The sequence below is a fragment of the Oncorhynchus mykiss genome, chromosome 22, assembly GCF_057628025.1.
Source record: "Oncorhynchus mykiss isolate SJ-2025 chromosome 22, ASM5762802v1, whole genome shotgun sequence".
Taxonomy (NCBI): domain Eukaryota; kingdom Metazoa; phylum Chordata; class Actinopteri; order Salmoniformes; family Salmonidae; genus Oncorhynchus; species Oncorhynchus mykiss.
The window spans coordinates 13743846-13763307 of NC_143043.1; the positions used below are offsets into that span (position 1 = coordinate 13743846).

Genomic DNA, 19462 nt, shown 5'->3' on the forward strand with positions numbered 1-19462 from the left:
GTAGAGAGGCTAGCACTGGAGTAATATGATCAAATTTTTTGGTTCTAGTCAGGATTCTAGCAGCCGTATTTAGCACTAACTGAAGTTTATTTAGTGCTTTATCCGGGTAGCCGGAAAGTAGAGCATTGCAGTAGTCTAACCTAGAAGTGACAAAAGCATGGATTAATTTTTCTGCATCATTTTTGGACAGAAAGTTTCTGATTTTTGCAATGTTACGTAGATGGAAAAAAAGCTGTCCTTGAAATGGTCTTGATATGTTCTTCAAAAGAGAGATCAGGTCCAGAGTAACGCCGAGGTCCTTCACAGTTTTATTTGAGACGACTGTACAACCATTAAGATTAATTGTCAGATTCAACAGAAGATGTCTTTGTTTCTTGGGACCTAGAACAAGCATCTCTGTTTTGTCCGAGTTTAAAAGTAGAAAGTTTGCAGCCAGTCCCTCCTGAAGCAATGAACCCCCACAACATGATGCTACCAACCCCGTGCTTCACGGTTGGGAATGTGCAAGCCTCCCCCTTTTTCCTCCAAACATAACGATGGTCATTATGGCCAAACAGTTTTATTTTTGTTTCAACAGACCAGAGGACATTTCTTCAAAAAGTACGATCTTGTCCTCATGTGCAGTTGCAAACCGTAGTCTGGCTTTTTTTAATGGCGGTTTTGGAGCAGCGTCTTCTTCCTTGCTGTTTGCCTTTTAGGTTATGACGATATAGGACATGTTTTACTGTGGATATAGATTCCTTTGTACCTGTATCCTCCAGGACCTTCTCAAGGTCCTTTGCTGTTGTTCTGGGATTGATTTGCACTTTTCGCACCAAAGTACGTTCATCTCTAGGAGACAGAATGCGTCTCCTTCCTAAGCGGTATGACGGCTGCGAGGTCCCATGGTGTTTATACTTGCGTACTATTGATTGTACAGATGAACGTGGTCCCTTCAGGCATTTGGAAAATGCTCCCAAGGATGAACCAGACTTGTGGAGATCTACACATTTTTTTCTGAGGTCTTGGCTGATTTCTTTTGATTTTCCAATGATGTCAAGCAAAGAGGCACTACATTTGAAGGTAGGTCTTGAAATACATCCACAGGTACGCCCCCAATTGACTCAAATGATGTCAATTAGCCTATCAGAAGCTTCTGAAGCAATGACATAATTTTCGGGAATTTTCCAAGCTGTTTAAAGGCACAGTCAACTCAGTATATGTAAACTTCTGACCCACTGGAATTGTGAAACAGTGAATTATAAGTGAAATAATCTGTTTGTAAACAATTGTTGGAAAATTACTTGTGTCATGCACAAAGTAGATGTCCTAACCAACTGTACATTTGAATTGTAACAATGTTCAAATTTTGAAACTGGAATTAAATTGGAATTACACTGTTTGGACTTTTGGAATTGATTTGGAATTGTAAAAACATTTCATCGTTGGAATGTCATATTTTTACATTTCCCAGTTAATGGAATTAATGCACAAAATATAAAGAATTGACTGTTATTTTTTTATCATTTCAACCTGTATTCATATATTTCCAGCATAGCTAGGGTGTCTGAACAGTGACATTTTTATTCAAATTGGAATTTCTGAAATTGTTGGAGAAGTGGAATTCAGGGGAAGTGAATTATCAATTAATTCAAAGACTGACCTGAAATTTGATTTAAATTCAATTGAATTTACAGGGAGGGAGAATTGAATTTGAATTAAATTTGTGGAATTAATCCCTGATGTTCACATTGTCAATATACTATACAGGTATATTTTCCCTTTTTTCTCACCTCAGGCATTACAAGACTGCATCATATCTCATTTGAATATACAGTACTATCAAATAAAGAATTAATCAATTTTAAAAGGACTACATTTGATTTTGTTAACAAATTATATCTTGATGATTACATCAGTGCTGTTCTCAAATCAAATGTTTTGTAAGTACAGTATGTAGCCTTGCATGAGCCTTGGTTTGTGCGAGCCCATATGGCTCATATGAGCAGGAACCTGTTTCTGTAGCAAGAGGCAGTTTGATGTACACCCCCTGGACAGAACACTAGTCTTTTGCAGGGTCTTACCCATAATCATTTTCCTTGATAATGCTAAGTGCCAAGACGTTCTATATAAGTCTCTCAGAATGTTATCTGAACTGTACACCATAACGCATCATAAACATGATTTTGCAAGATTAATAATGATTGAAGCCTAGTGAATGTATGAATGAATGCAATCATAGCTAAATACACTAGACAAACCATGTAAAATGTTTTCTGACATGAGACCTGCTTGCCTTCTACCGCTGGGGTCTTAAGCCACAGACTTTAAGGTCCAAATCAGCAGTTTTTCTTATCTCAATATCAAATCATTTCTGAGTAACAATTAGGTACTGTGATTGTTTTCATTTTAAACTGAGAAAATAAACAAAAATAGCTTCTTAGCAAAGAGCAATTTCTCAAGCAAGAATTTAGCTATGATTGTCTGGGTGGGGAGGGGGAAAATGAAAAGTAGATGCTGTTGTCAGAAAGGTTTGGAACTCTCTTTCTTAATAGTCTATTTACTAATTTACTGACTGGTGATGTCACCAGGCAGGCCAAACTCCATCCCAACAAAACAGGCTGACATTTTCAAACAGCTCTTACACTAAAAAGTCCTTATCATCATTTATAAAAATGGGCAGTGTTATTACAGTTGATTTTATGAACTTACAGTTGAGAGTTAGAATAATAACACAAGGTGCAATTTCAAAATGTGGTTCTGCTTCAGCAGTTTTTCTCTTGTTATGTCGGTCACTGACAGTAACTCAATTAGCCTATGTCATCTATCATTTTTTAGATTGGTAAATTAGTCTAGTGACCAGCTATTTAAACATGTAGTAATCATGGCCGAATTACTGACCAGGGGGCCCCATTGATTTTGTTAGTCACTCTCACTCAGATATCATATTGAAAAAAAAATTCTCCACCCTATGGCAAAGAAACACGCTATGGCTGTAAAACTGGAAGAATTTCTTTAACCCCATGGAAAAATGAGGTGAGTGGCAACAATAATTTAAGTTAGGGCCCCCAAAAGGCTAGGGCCGGCACTGACTGCATGTGTGGGTATGGATGTAGGCACGCAGACCCGCGAACCACTGCGGCCCTTCATGATGAGTTCAGTGTCCCCCACCCCCATCAAAGTTGCCCATCCCTGCTGTAGACTGTCAAATGAAAATGATGAATTCTGTATTATCATTTATGTAGAACTACCATTGCTTTATAAAGAGAGGAGCCAGAAAATATCCTGTTTACACTGACCAGCCTGCGAGAAGGCTTTACTATAGACCAGCCTCCAAAACCTATACTTACACTGACCAGCCAGCAAGGAACCTTTGTTATAGACCAATCCCTAGGCCAGCCTTGGAGAAAATGTTATTATCCCTATTTATACTGACCAGCCTGCAAGGAAGCAATACTAGCCCTATTTACACTGACCAGCCTGGGAGGAACCTTCATTATCCCTATTTACTCTGATCAGCCTCTGAGGAGCATTACACATAGACCAGCCTTGGAGGCTGCAGGTGAAACTGCTAGCTTTGAGGCCCACCAGTCGTCAAGGCCTCTAAGTACACGGATCAGCTTGGAAAGAGCCTGCATTGTGTTAATTAGATTCAAAGATATATTTATCTCACCAGCCAGCCAAGTGTAACTTAGAGCTTGCTCAATGTGTTATAGAAAATAGGTAGCCAAGCAGTTTGTAACTGTTGTAGCTGTGCTTGCTGCATCATGTAGTTAAGATGAAAAACATTAGCCCAAACAGCCAGCCATATGCAACTAGCTACCTAGCTATCTAGCAACCCAAGTTACCTGATTTGAAAAGATAACTAACCAGGAAAGCAGCTAGCTAGTCTAAATATAAGCTTGTATCATTTGGAATTAGTCTCTGCAAATAGTCTTGATATCGGTGCTTTTGGACGCAAACCTTTTTTCCACTGCATCAGTTGGGCACCACCGCATAAATGATCTAAACACGGGTCTTGCTGTCCCTCTGTCTGCAATTTGATTTTGATTGGCTGATGGTAAAGAATGGCCGCAAGGCACCTGTACCGCTTGTGCACTGATTCCTGGGTGGTAGCTATCAGCTGATTCCTGTGTTTGACCACCGTAACAGAAAAACCACAAAACCACAGGAATGTCTCATGTGATCACGTGTAATCTTATTTTGACGTTAATGTGATAACATGTGTCAACACTTTAAAAGGAACATGTGAAAACATAATCTCATGTGGGATAAATGTGACAACATAGGGAAGCAACATTTCTAAATGTGATACAATGAAAACTTTTCAATATTTCACATTTCTTTTCAACTTTCACATTAAACTGCAAATTTGATTTCGACGTGAGGGTTTTTTACATGTGAAAAAGTAGTGTTAACATTATGTATAGCGTAGAGAATTATTGTACCATCTAAACTGCTGTGAAATATATTTTCATTAAGCCAAAATACTGTATTTTCAGCTGTTTGACGCTGGTGTCCAAAACCGAAAGTAAAATACCTAAAATACGAAAATGAAGAATGGGAGCCATAGAAATAGAGTATATAGAACACATATACTGCTTCTTATTCTTGCTGTCAATGAGAATGACAGATCTATAACTCACATGTTTCTTTGTGAATTTGGGTGGCTCGCACAAAAAGTTACATATTGTAGCTTCAACATTTCTCCAAGTTTTCACCATCATTGTAAAGTCCTATTTATTTTGTTGCTTTCAAAGTAATATTTTATGTGATTAGTGAATGAATTTGTCTGTCTCTCATTTTAAGGTCAACCCTGTTATGTGAATTGAACTCTCGTTTTAATATGGTGAAACTATACTTTTTTAATATGTCAAAAGTAACATTGAAAATCTAATAGTCAAGTCATAGTGTAAAAGCAGGTGAGCTGGTTCTACTCTTTTTGTAAATGTTCTGGTGTTGTTATGGTGGAAACTAATCGGCCTGAGCATAACACATCAACCCTGTTACCCAGACATTGGTAAAGCATTTCTGTTTCATTGTTGTTGTTGTTGTGAAACTTGCATTCAATTACCACAAAAGGGATTTATGACCAACTTTTTTCTGTCAACCCTGTTAATTTATTTGGCACTTAATAGGCACTTACTATAGTACATTTTTGTATGTTAAAATGGGAATGCCCTTTGAACCCTTGTTTTTTTATTAAGTTGAACATGTGTTCTCTATGACACAATGTCCAGTAAACGTGTGCTCTCCAGCACGCGTTTTTAGTTTAGTTTACTCTAATAACCTTGTTGCTGTCTGATTTGAATTTGATTGGCTGATAGTAAAGAATGGGCTGCATGGTATGACGAAGTGACGCGTACGATGTACATATTAGGACATACATTTGATGGGCTCCTGAGTGGCGCAGTGGTCTAAGCCACAGCATGTCATTGCTAGAGGTGTCACTGCAGACCCTGGTTCGATTCCAAGCTGTATCACAACCGGCTGTGATTGGGAGCCATGTAGGGCAGCACACAATTGGACTGGCTGGGGTAGGCTGTCATTGTAAATAACAATTAGTTCTTAACTGACTTGCCTAGTTAAATAAAAATGCACATAGGTTAAACATAGCTATTTTGTGGGTCCTATGTAAGCAGTAATTGTGGTCCAGGAGTGTGTGAACAAAGGTCAGAAGTTAGTATTACTCTTTCATATGAACAGACATCCTAAATGTGAATAGACATTAGACAAGCACATAACATTCCCAAGTATGCTTTAAACATGGAGTGATTTGTATTACTTTTTAATGTGTTTTTTTCTTCTCAGAAACAATAAAAGCCATACCTTAAAGCAAATCAAAATACATAAGGTTCTGTACAGGCATAGTAGCACATTCACACATCTTAAGTCTAGGCGATTTCCTCAAAGTGGGCACACATACATCAAAGGAGACTTCTTACACAATTGGTTTTTGTTGACAAACATTCATTTTGTGGTAGAGGGTGATTTACTCCACAACCATTTATCACAGGTTGATCATACACAAATGCAGAATCGACCATGTTTTTTGCCACATATATTGTTACAGTTGTGACTATCAACACAAGAAATACGATTCAGTTCAAACGGAGGGATTCTCATTGAAGAGGAGTGAATAGTTGAACAAGCAAAGAAGCCATGGGAGAAGACAGTTGAGCTTGAACCGAAAATACCTAGTTGATACAAAACATTGAGTTAAAAGAAGTGGACTGAACATGCAAACTATTTCTGTGTATTTTGACATGACAGAATCCCATTTATAAGTGCTACGTATTTATTTTTTCACTGGAGTATATTTGACCATTGAGTTACGGCTACCCTGCTCCAAACATAATTGAATTGAAGGACATTCACAAAATAAAAAACGTCAAAATATTGACCTAATATTTGGGCATAAAAGTCTTCCTCATTCAGTAAACGATCATTTAAACTCAGCACTGCCCATTTGAGTATTGCTTGTCTACTAAAGGCCATTGCTGAAATCACAGTTGAAACTCTACAGTAAAAACACAATGGGTAGTCAAAATGTGTTTTACCACATGAGGGCAGTAGGCCCTTTATAACACAATGTGGAATTGCTCAGGAAAATACTTCTGGTGGTGATTTACTAATAAACCTGTGATGTTAGATTGAGGATGTAATCAAGGAAGTCATATTTTGCCTCTAAACCTTCTGAGAACATACACAGCAAGTCTGTTTACATGAAGTAGTCATTTCAATCATCTCACTGTTTTGCCAACTACAAATGGGTGTTGATATTTCACATGAAAATATTTAAGTGTTTAACTCTGACCATTCCATTTTAGGAATTTCCATTTGGACATGAGCGTAAAATGTTGTCTCCATTTAGGATGAATCCATGACTTTTGCAACTAAGCCGCTCTTTCTCCCAACTAACAAAGGACGTTTCCTACAAAGACAAAGTAATGCAGTGGGAAAACATACTCAAAACAACAATGACAAGCTTTAAAATGCATACACTTTACACCATATATATTTTGATGCACTTTTTGACACTTTCAGTAATCTTAATGTAGACTATACAATATATGTATACAAGTAATATGAGTTAACATAGAGCGACAGAGCAAAAAAATAAATATTTTGTTGAAGTTTTATATATATCTATATATGTATATTTATATGTATATAGCTTACTTGTGGGTATGATGTGGGTGTTACAAGTTTGACAGGCTGATGTGTAGGGATAGTGGCCTTTCTCAATCTAGACTAAGATGGTTGCAAGGGTAGAATATCTGCAAACTTCTCCAAAGGAGAAGAGAGAGAGAGCTTGATGCTGTAGCAGTAACAACCTGGACATAAGCTCTCATTGCCCAAACCCGTCCGCCATTCTAAAATCAGCAGTGAACTCGGTTCTTCCATGATGCTCATACATGCACAGAGAGGAGTGGCAGTTTTTCAATGTTAATCAATGTTAAACACACAAAGGGTAACCATTCAGCCTAACCAACATTTCTCCATAGAGGGGTGCATTGCAGGTTGGTCTAGAAGTAGGGTAACAGCAGATTTCAGCTACCAAAGATATTATGGGGTTAAAATACCACTGTGTAGGTGAATAGTTGGACTGAACTGGACAAGCTTCTATCCATCCTCCATCCGTTTAACAGAAGAGGGAAAAAGAAGAATGGAAGTTGAAGGAGAACAGTGTGTTTGCCCATTACAAATTTGGTCTATATGTAGAAGAGAGCAGGTATGCTTCTTTCTTTCTCTTTCCATTTTTTATTACAGAAAGCAAAAAACAAAACAAAAAAAACAACAACATTTCAGGCCCCAAGTCATCCACGCCTTACCCAGAAAGCACTACGTGATATTTACATTAACTCAACTCACCAGCATGCAAAAATGTCCTGGAATACGCTTTGCGAAGAAGGCAAAGATGCAAACTCTTAAAGAATAACATACATACAGTATCAGTACTTGTATATAGAAAGAAAATTAAAATGATTTTTTTTTATTATTACTTATTTTTTTTACAAAATATAATTTCCAACAGACCTTCCGACAGTGGAAAACTCACCCCTGGCTACTTAAAAAAAAAATCTTTGGTTGACCAGTCCAAACGTCTGATAGCTTAACACTTCTACGTCACACAACCTTACTTCTTCTTCTCTTTTTTTAACGAACCATGCTCACTGACATCATTGACATAAATGTATCCTTCCTGTTCTTGTGTTACCCTGCTAGAGAGATCACAATGGCCCCCCAAAGCCAACATCCCACATAGCCACAACCACAAACTGCACTTCCTCTATCCCCCTAGTTAGCGCCACACAGGAGTCCTTCCAAGAAGAACACATACGTGTGTAAACACCACGTGCACTCACAAGTAAAAGACAAGATCAGAAGGAAAGAGGTGACACATAAGATCAGAACAAAATAATACAAACAAAATCCAAAATAGAACACACATTTCCTCCGTGGTTAAAAAGAACAAACAAAAAAAAACAGGGGTCGTCAAAAGTTCAGCTCATTGTTTCTGCGAGCCGATCATCACCTTGGAAACAAAGTTCACGATAGCGCTGGCAGGCTGATCGGGGTCCATCTCGGCAAAGAGGTGACTGACGTTGTCAGTTGTGCTTCCTTGCTTCCGAGCCACGAACCCAAAGAACCTAAAAAGAGAAGGGACACTGTCAATGGGTCTCCTCCAATCAGTATCTTCTGTTTGCCTCGTTCTGAGTCTGAGAGGACTGGATTGGTGAAATGAATCTGTAGGACATTATATGAATCATATATGGAAAGTGTGTGTGTGTGCACCAAATGGGTTTGAACCCTGGTTGTCTTCACATCACAAAACTGTGTTAGCCCACTGAGCTAAAACCTATTACTTCAGGCCTTAGGAAATTTAACTCATCACTCAAGCATGGTCCACCCACTTCCATTATCATTAATGCTTTTCTGTATATATTTAGAGATATTGTTACGCTCCATTTTGTTTTTTTCCATCTCTATAGTTATGTGGTCAATCTCTAGGGGGTAAAGACACACCATGCCACTGTTATCATTTTTACTTATTTACTGCATTGATGTAACCAGGGCCTGAAACTAACTTTTTAGTCTAGGAGCCAGTGATGTAGCCATATTCTCAGGGTATATTCAACCCACTTTCATCAATTCCGAGAAGATTTTGAGAACTGTCTTAAACTGAATAAGAAGGTACTTTACATACTACGTGCATTTCACATGAGCATGCATCTGAAATCAACATTTTGGACCCACAGCCAGTGTTGCTGCTTTTACCAGCCACTCAGACAGCTTTTGTCTGGAGCTACACTACTGGTCAAAAGCTTTAGAACACCTACTCATTCAAGGGTTTTTATTTATTTTTTACTTTTGTCTACATAGAATAGAATAAGGTTAAAGACATCAAAACTATGAAATAACACATATAGACTCATGTAGTAAGCAAAAAAGTATATATATATTCTTCTTTGCAGCAATTCGACCATGATTCAGGCAGTCTCCTCTGAACAGTTGATCTTGAGATGTGTCTGTTACATGAACTCTGTGAAGGATTTATATGGGCTGCAATTTCTGAGGCTGGTAACTCTAATGAACTTATCCTCTGCAGCAGAGGTAACTCTGGGTCTTCCATTCCAGTGGCGGTCCTCATGAGAGCCAGTTTCATCATAGCGCTTGATGGTTTTTGCAACTGCACTTGAAGAAACTTTCGAAGTCCTTGAACATTTCCGAATTGACTGACTCTCATGTCTTAAAGTAATGATGGATTGTCATTTCCCTTTGCTTATTTGAGCTGTTCTTGCAATAATATGGACTTGGTCTTTTACCAAATTGGGCTATTTTCTGTATAACCTTGTCATAACACAACTGATTGGCTTAAGAAGGAAAGAAATTCCACAAATTAACTTTTAAGAAGGCACACCTGTTAATTGAAATGCATTCCATGTGACTACCTCATGAAGCTGGTTGAGAGAATGCCAATAGTGTGCAAATTGTCATCAAGGCAAAGGGTGGCTATTTGAAGAATCTCAAATATAACATATTTTGATTTTTTTAACACTTTTTTTGGTTACTACATGATTTCATAGATATTATTTCATAGTTATTATTCATAGTTATTATTCTACAATGTAGAAAACAGTAAAAATAAAGAAAAACCCTGGAATGAGTAGGTGTTCTAAAACTTTTGAACGGTAGTGTATTTTGCTAGCTCTGGCTGTAAATGACAAATGTCTTATATTAATGATTATGATATTGTCATAGTGTTTGTCTACTTGATATACTGCCTTTAAAGACAAAGGAGTTTAATCCAATTGTGCCCTAAGTTTCATAACAGTAAATTCATAGGAACTATGATACCGGAGTTTAAAACCTCAAACCATGACATGTTAAACTCTAAAGGTGTGACTGCCAACGCTTGGTTTTGTTGGCATAACCTGCCCAGTCACCTATCCATCCATCTATTCCTCCTCTCTGAATCATTGGTGGGATACCTACAACCTTTCTTGTTTCCCCTCATATCATGGCTGAGCTCCAAAATATCGCCTTTCATTTGGCGCAGGTCAAGAACTGATGGTAAGTCTGTCTGAGTGAAATGTTTCTCCCAAAGACCATGGAGGTCAAGCTAAACAACTGATCTACCTATCCCTAGTTCTAACCAGTGAAAACCATCCTCGGACAACTATCTGAAAGTATCAAGCACCTCCACCAGTTAGCTAGTTTGCTTAACTTTCTTCAGTGGCAAACGTTGCTCTGTAACTCTCAGTCAAAGTGGTTGGGCTATAAACAGTATATGCAACTACAGAAATAAATATACTAGGTTTAGGTGTATGGTACTCAAGTGCATGTATACTTACTTGGCTGTGCCCCCTTCAGGTTTGTTCCACCTGTAGAGAGAGAAATAAACAGTATTCTATCGGGTAACATTTTGTATGATGTATTCATGACATATAATATTGAGGTCAAAGGCCCCATTCATTTAAAAAAAAAAACAGAGATTGCTGCTTTTCGATTACTGCCCGCGTACATGGGTGTGTGTGTGTGTTTGTACGTGTGTGGACAGCATTAGTGTGCTGTAGCTCAGTTTATACAACGGGTGGGTCTAATGATGAATGATGATTGGTTAAAACCGCATTCCAGCCGGTGTCTATTCCACAAGTTACCACCGGCTAAATCTATGACATTAAATTGCCTATTTACTCCGTTCCATCTGACGTCCCAATCCACTGTCTCATCAGCCCAGCCAGGCAATTTAGAAACTTGATATCCACTATAAAAAGCATCTAGACATTATCTCACATTTCTTTTAGTTTTCAGCAGCGGGAGATTTGTATAAACCTTGCTGTTTGTATCTCTGACATCTGCAACATTGTTTCAATATTCAAATTCCATCTCCAGCTGTCCCATAGTAATGAAGGTAGGGGTCGGGAGTTGGGACGAGACAGACAGGCAGGCAGCGTTTCCCAGCCAGTCAAAATCATGAATCAGCTGGCATCATTTTTATGGATATATATACAAAGTAATGTCAATTGAAAAAGGTCAAACGAAACGAAGTGGAGCTAGTTTGCAGCTTCAATTTTAAGTTATTGTGTTAGCTGTGTTGTTCTGAACAACAGTGTCCTGACGAGAGAACACATTTTCCTTGACAGGCGAACTCATTAGCTCATTGTTATGGATGTATCCAAATAAATGTCACTAGAAAACTGCTTAAACAAATGCAAATGATGCTACTTTGTTGTTATTCTGGCTGCACTGTTTGACGTGTCTGTAAGTTAGCCGTAGTTGGCTAGCTAGCAAGCAAGGTATAAGAACGTTGCCAGACAGTATGGCAATAGAACATTTAATACGAACGACTGGATCTCGTCCATAGATACAGAACAAATAGACTGAACGGCTGGGTCATTTGACCATCCGGCTTGGGTAGCAACTATAGATTTGTGTCGGGACGATCTGTGGATGGATGAAATAGTATGAATAATTTCATTGACATATTTTCTTTAAAAACATTATTTTAATCATTACTTGAATATGCTGGTAACCCGTTGCATAAAAGTGATAATGCCATCAAAGCCAGTGTTTTGAGGACATTTTGGCATGGTTTGCCGGCCCATAACTTCATCTAGGACCTAACAACACCCATGCCAATATATCCTCCAAACACCGGCTTCGAGTGCATTGTCACTTAAGTGGACTCACTTTCTCTCCTGAGGGTCGATATCACAAAATGTGACAGTGTTGATGGGGTAGTGGCGCCGGAAGAAAAGCCTGTAGGGAAAAACTATGTTTCAGCACATTGCAATATAGCAATGCATAGGCTACTGTGTAACTAGCTACTACAATGCAAGTTGGATTGAACAGAGGCATAAATTGTAACCCTCGGTCAGAGTGAGCTCTATCTGGAAGTCAGTTTCAAATATGTTTTATTGTTGGGCAGAATTACAAATTCAATATACACTCTTGTGGTTATTCTCTATTTCATACACAAATGCCTGTGCATCCTACTCACTTTCTCTGGTTGTCGGTCAGGGTGATGCCTTGGGCCGACACCTTGAAGTGCACGATGGTGGCGGTGGGCGGGGACACGGCAGCCACCGTCTCCGAGATGGCCTTGGCGACGGCCTGAGGTCCCGTCAGAGACTCCATGTCCACCGAGTTGATGTACAGCACATTGCATGCTGGGAAAAGAAGAGAGAGGTGTAGCCAATCAGCACAGTGCATTTCACACTGGAAAGAGGCGAGAAGTGATGCCATGGGCTGTCTGGTTCTTCAATTATATGGGTTTTGTTGTATTGTTTTCTGTTGTGAAGTGGCATGATCAATAGTTTACAATTGTTTCATGTATAGGATTTATCATGTATGCTTATGATCAGAGAAACATGATAGAATCTATTACAAAACTCCATTCATCACTGTATACTATGTAGCACAGCAGTTTAATGCAAAAAAGCAATTGTACATTCTTGACAGTTTTCAATGCAATTAAGGGAATCATTTCATACATGGAGACAAGACATATATCACATTGGTATTAGTGGGTTTATAGTTCTGCACCTCAGCAGATATAACATTTTTAAAAAGACATTTGTATTTCCATGCAACACATTTCCATTGCTCTAAGGACGGCACATGCATTCTGGGACAAGGCTGGGAAAAAAAAAGACATCGGACAGAAAAGCTGGACAGGTGCATTGTTGTTGTCTATTAGATGGAGAAAGAGACAAACACACGGGCACGCCCACGCACACTCACGCACACTCACGCACACTCATGCACAGACTTCTGAGGTAGACATCAGGGATCTGGGCTAGAATGCAGCAGTCAGGGACCAACAGTCACATATCAGGAAGACAAATTCAAACGAAAGGACACAGGGTTTACCATGGGAGTCAGCAGGGGCCCTCTGCCCTATAGTGACACAGAGGTGATGTCACCAGTGGGGGGAGAACAGTGGAATGGTTCAGATTATGTCACAACAAATAAAGTAATTTCGATTATCTTTCTGTTACGTAATGCTCAGCAAAACTGCTGACTGAGATATGGCTTCTTACCGGCTCCTTGTTTCAGGAGTTCAGCTGCTGGGTTGGTTGGTGTGGCAATATCCGGCACATCCTCGTGGATATCTGAAACGCAGCAGAAGCAGATTCTGCAGAAATTCCTCACACCACACTGTTGTATGTATCCATGTACATATTCATTCAAGAATACACGCACGCACACACACACACTCTCCTGGCCTCACCTCTGGTAGGTATGACCAGTTTACAGGGCAGGGCCTGTGGAGTCATGGCGTGCTGGTACACCAGAGCGGACAGACATCCTAGAGAGACACCAACACAAAGAGAGATTAGTATTAGCCGTGCCAACAGGACAAAGATTCTATAAAGATTACATATCCTGATCCAGACATGTAGATCACACACCCTGGGCCCACACTTTCACACATACCCCATTCCCACACTCACACACTCCTCATAGCAACACTTTCACTCACCCCATACCCACACTCCCACACCCATGGTGCATTTCCACTATGGATTTACCCCAGTGTTATTAGCTCCTGGGACTCACTGGGCCATGCTCCTGGGACAGTGGACCTGCTCTGACTTGGTGCCAACGAAGGGGCTGTTGGGGCATTTTAGGTGGCATTTACATACAGGTAACAATCGCTAATTGTGAACATGGGTTTATGCCTTCCGACGTTTAACACCTTCCCACAACTGTTTTAATTAAGCAGAGGTTGTTGATTCTGCTCTTCACAAGTCCTCACTCTCAGCCCTAGCTATGGAAACACTATTTCCTTAGTATAACATCAGGGTGTATATTGTAACACTTGTGTTAGAGTCAAAAATCAGCAACAGTGTCTAATTTAACCCCACATCCCTCCCTATCTGTCACGACGTGGCCCTTTTGAGCAGTTGTTCATGTTAAAAGCATTAGCATAGTTAGCATAGTGTAGTTATCAACTGTATTACAGTGAATCCTCTCTTTGTCTACCAAGCCGTCATATCGGCTTATCCCACTAGGGACTTTCAGTGTATTATGTCAGTAACCAATGCTAGGGTTGCTAGGGTTCGTGCAGATATCCAATGATTCGTGACATTCAGAAGGTTACTTCAAGAGGCCCATTTTTAGACTGATGCTGGCTGACTTGTTAAGTCATCCCTAAATGTGTGCTTGGGCCAGTAGCCATCTTCCTGTGGTTCTCAGTAAGAGGAGTCTAACACACACATGCATACAGTATTTCATATCTAGATTTGACACTGTGAAAATTGCCTTCATTTAACAACAGCTCAGATGTGGGAGGGAAGGTCGCTAGCTACCAACTCTGGGTTCAAATACTATTTGAAATAACTGCCACTGCAGGCAGGCAAATGAAAACGTATTTTAAAGATTTCAAATAGTATTTGAACCCTGGTCTGGAGCTAGCTAGTCTCCTCCGCACCTTCTCAAGATGATCTTACACAAGGCTCCTGTAGCCGCATGCTTTGCAGCTTACGTACGCCACCCAGCCCTATGTTATCATACTTTTTTTGATCTTGCTATCATCCTTTTGCACCCGAAGGATGGGGGGAAAAAGCCTTGTCCCTTATGCTGATAACTCCTTCCAGCCCCTCATTTATACACATTCAGTGATGTAAAATACTTTAAAGTACTACTTTAGTATTTTTGGGGGGTATCTGTCCTTTACTATTTATTTTTTTGGGCAACGTTTATTTTTACTTCACTATATACCTAAAGACAATACTGTACTTTTTACTCCATACATTTTCCCTGATAGCCAAAAGTACATTTTGACAGGAAAATGGTCCAATTCACTCACTTATCAAGAGAACATCCCTGGTCTTCCCTACTGCCTCTGACCTGGTGGACTCACTAAACACAAATGCTTTGTTTGTAAATGATGTCTGAGTGTTGTAGTGTGCCCTTGGCTGTCCGTCAATAAAAAACAAGAACATTGTGCGTTCTGGTTTGCTTAATATAAGGAATTTGAAATGATTTATACTTTCACTTTTGATACTTAAGTACATTTGAGCAATTCCATTTACTTTTGATACATAAGTACACTTAAAGCCAAATACTTTTAGACTTTTACTCAAGTAGTATTTTACTGGGTGACTTTCCCATTTACTTGAGTCATTTTCTATTACGGTATCTTTACTTTTACTCAAGTATGACATTTGAGTACGTTTTCCACCACTGTACACACACACACACACACACACACACACACACACACACACACACACACAATGTGGTCTGCGGATTAAATTAGAGGGGGATACATTTGAACCATACTAAATTACTTTAACTGATCCCATACTATAATTAGGATTACACATGATGGGCTGGGAGAACGGATACTCTTTCAAAGGCTGGGACACGGGGAGCACAGAGGGGATCAGAGTCATTAGACCAACACAGCCAAGAGTAAGAGTTAGTCACCCCAACCACATCATGAACCTCATGTCTGGAGCGCACTCCTCCCCCGTTACACAATCTGAGAAACAAGCCATGTTGTTGTCAGAAGGACCGGTTCTGATAGGTCTGAAAAAAGATTCTATCAACGTTCTTGAATCCTTCTGTCCTCTCCCCACTTCCCTCTCAAAACGTCAGAGTGAAGCGAGGAGAGTATTGGGGGAGAATATCCGTGCAGAAGAAGAACCTTGGATCTCCTCCTCCAATGCTCTCCTCTCTTCCCTCTGTGTGCGTGTGCACATAGCCGCGGGTAATAGGGGTTCTGAGGGTGCTGTAGCACCCCTTGAAAGATAGGAATAAAAAATACTTTTTTTGGGGGGGGGAAATAATTTTGTTCACAAAAGTAGTGCGCTGGGTCTTTACTATACCTGTATTAGCAGACCCATATAGCTGTCTGTAGTGCTGGCCCTTCAAAAATGTCAGCACCCCCCATCAACAAAATAAATCACAGCACCCGCACCCCCAAACTACTTACTGCAGCTATGCGCATGCATATGTGTGTGTGTGTAGGGGTTAAAGGTGACTCACCAAAGTAAGGTTCGTTGGGACATCCCTTCAGCTTCACTCCCTTAGGACTTGTCTCAATCAGGAAGTGCCTCACCAGCTCATTAGTGTTGTCACCAGCTACAGGGGCCCCCGAAGGGCAAAACAATATAGGGAACACAAAAGAACAACACACCGGTGAGCCCATTTATGGTATGTAGACATCACCTTACACGGGGAGGTATTCTATATTATAGTTTTTATATAGGCAATGACTTCGTTCTTTACCCCACCTGACAACAGGCCAAAACAGAGACTAAAATATGATTTTTAATGGAATGTTCTAGGATGAGCTAAGTGGCTAGTTAAGATTGGCCACTTGGCAGAAAAATAAACTGTGCTTACAACATTCTCCTCCCTTCGTGTGTGTGTGTGTGTCCGTGCGTGCACAGTGTTGACCTAGAACATTCACTTCCCTTTGTGTGCACACAAAAAAGGAGGTTTATTCAAGGGTTCTTTGGGAAAGGTGATGGTTCTAGGTGTAACCATAATGACTTTAGCTCATCAACGGTTCTTTACAGTTCACAAAAGTGTTATTTGCTCTTTTAATGATAATTAAAACGTAGGGGAGGTGGCTCACTAGAATATTTTGGGGCGTGGTTTGTGCTCAGACCTTTTTTGTGCAACCTTGAGTGAAAGTGTCATTCCAGTTTATCTAATGTGTTGTGTTATGTTATCAAACATTATGGCCAGTGATGGTGTCTTGTGAAAGACTGAGAACAGTTGTGTCAATTGTTAACGGTTCACTAAATCAGTCAGTGGTGCTAAAATTCTCTCCTCCCGGACCACCAGCTGTGCCAGGGGTACAGTAGCTCACTTGATTCAACGTGTCAATTAACACAACAACACCTACGGAATTTTAACATTATAATATGGCCCACCAGAATATAAAACCCTGTATGGTTCTTCAAAAGTATCTAAAACAAACTTCTTTACAGAACCTTCAAAAAAAGTGTTCTATACAGCACCAAAAAGGGTTCTGCTATGGTTACAAGCCAAATAACCCCTATCTGGTACTATTAAGAACCATTATGTTTGTGTGTGTGTGTGCGCACAGGAAGACGTGTGCAGGCGTCCACGTGTGTAGAGGAGGCATTCCAATCCACTCCCAGTTATCCCTGCTCTTCTAGGTGTTATTGGAAACATCACAGGCACCTCATACCTTAATGACAGTACTAAGACCCAGGGTATATGTTTAGCAGTGCTGATCGACTATGTAGCCAGACTCTGCTGGAGTAACGATATGCTTTCATCGGGCCCCTCAGAAACACATGATCCACTTCAGAGTTTGTTGATTGATTGATTTAATACGTGAGAGTATGTGAACGTCAAACAAAATGTGATTGTTCTTTGTATGATTTCACTGTGGACTGTATGTGTGCTTGTGTGTGTGTGTCTCCTTATATGTAGGGCCACAAGATGACACAACATCACAGAGGTGTAGAGGGCTAATATAATTTTCCATCAGCAATTACAGGTACAGTATATGAAAGCTGGAGCCCAGTTGGTGATCCAGTACATTTTACGTTTGAGTAATTTAGCAGACGCTCTTATCCAGAGCTATTTAAAGTTAGTGCATTCATCTTAAAACAGCTAGGAGAGACAACCACATATCACACTCATGTGTTCATAACAAGTGGGAAACTTGGAAGTACCTTTCTTGGTCTGCTGTACAGTGGGAGGAGGAGAGGCCACTTTCATGGCCAGGCCATAGGCCCCTCGGAAGGAGTGACTGTCCCGAATGACAAAGGCCCCGGGCTCTCTCTCTCTCAGCAGGCTGATGGCTGCAATACACAATAATACATGATTCAATAAAATAACACTTTATGCATCCCCTCAGGGGAAAGTAAGAAAGTATTGCCAGATCATACATTCCTTTGGATGTAACACAGAGAGGAGAAGAAACAAGGACAAGGAAGAGGCAAGGAGAGGTCTTTGGGGGAGAGAGGGAGGGGTGAAAAATGATTCTGAAGAGGTGAAACGGGGAGGGTGGAAGGACGAGGAGAAATAAAGGGATAGGTAGGATAGACATGGAAGACGGGGAGAGGGAGGAGGCGGCGAGTGGGAGTCGGAAGGGAATGAGGAGGAAACTTTCCTTGAAAGGAAGGAAGGAAGACCTTTTGTGATCCCATATTTCAATGTAACTACGGGGGGGGGGAGTTATTAGCTGTTGTCTTGTTCAACAAAACAACATGTATTGCATCTCTAACATGCAATTCTATGTATATGTCAAAATATGACATTTCATAGACTCTGTAAGGAAGATAGATATACATTACATGCAGATGTTCCCTAGCCACTTAGATTAATGGAGTACATATGGTGTGTGTGTGCGTATGTGTGTGTGTGTGCGCGTGTGTGATGTCATCGCAGCGGAGCATGTGCTTGTGTTTAAGGCTATCTCCATTGACATTTTATTAATTTAGCAGACGTTCCATCCCAGATGATCTAATCCAATAAGAGAGTGTGAGCAGAAGCAGATGTAGGGGCCAACAGCAGTGACCTCACAGTGAAACATACAGCAGAAGAGAACAGAATAGGGTCATTTAGGACATCTGTGTGTGGAGAGGATGTGTCAGAAGAATCCAAAAGGGTTTACATCAGACACACATCCTAACTCTCTCCTGGTTACTAAAAAAATAACATTCTCGGCCACATTTGACCTTAAATAGGTCTTATGCTAGAGGAACAACTAGTGGGATAACCAAGGTAACTGTTCTGTGACAAGCTAGTAACTACACTCTTAGAAAAAAAGTTGCTATCTAGAACCTAAAAGAGTTCTTTGGCTGTCCCGATAGGATAACCCTTAGTTCCAGGTAAAACCGTATCGGTTCCAGGTAGAACACTTTCCACAGAGGGTTCTACATGGAACCCAAAAGAGTTCTACCTGAAACAAAAAAGGGTTCTACCTGGAACCAATAAGGGTTCTCATATGGGGACAGCTGAAGAACCCTTCCAGAAC

At 40.1% G+C, this 19462-nt stretch overlaps 1 protein-coding gene across 40 annotated transcripts in view; it reads right to left on the bottom strand.

The window, feature by feature from the left end:
- Nucleotides 1–5751: 5751 nt before the first annotated feature.
- Nucleotides 5752–19462, bottom strand: part of tns1b (tensin 1b) — a 278602-nt gene continuing 264891 nt past the window's right edge. For 25 of the 40 annotated variants that reach the window (XM_090215527.1, XM_090215519.1, XM_090215558.1 and 22 more), the window contains 9 exons: nucleotides 18156–18284; nucleotides 16486–16581; nucleotides 13721–13798; nucleotides 13530–13601; nucleotides 13360–13386; nucleotides 12488–12656; nucleotides 12178–12246; nucleotides 10839–10868; nucleotides 5752–8633 (listed from right to left, as the gene is read on the bottom strand). In XM_090215527.1, coding sequence (XP_090071653.1) covers nucleotides 8492–8633; nucleotides 10839–10868; nucleotides 12178–12246; nucleotides 12488–12656; nucleotides 13360–13386; nucleotides 13530–13601; nucleotides 13721–13798; nucleotides 16486–16581; nucleotides 18156–18284 — 812 coding nt within the window. In that variant the 3' untranslated portion in view covers nucleotides 5752–8491. The remainder of the gene's footprint in view (nucleotides 8634–10838; nucleotides 10869–12177; nucleotides 12247–12487; nucleotides 12657–13359; nucleotides 13387–13529; nucleotides 13602–13720; nucleotides 13799–16485; nucleotides 16582–18155; nucleotides 18285–19462) is intronic. The other 15 variants (XM_090215533.1, XM_090215522.1, XM_090215535.1 and 12 more) reach the window with 1 other exon arrangement.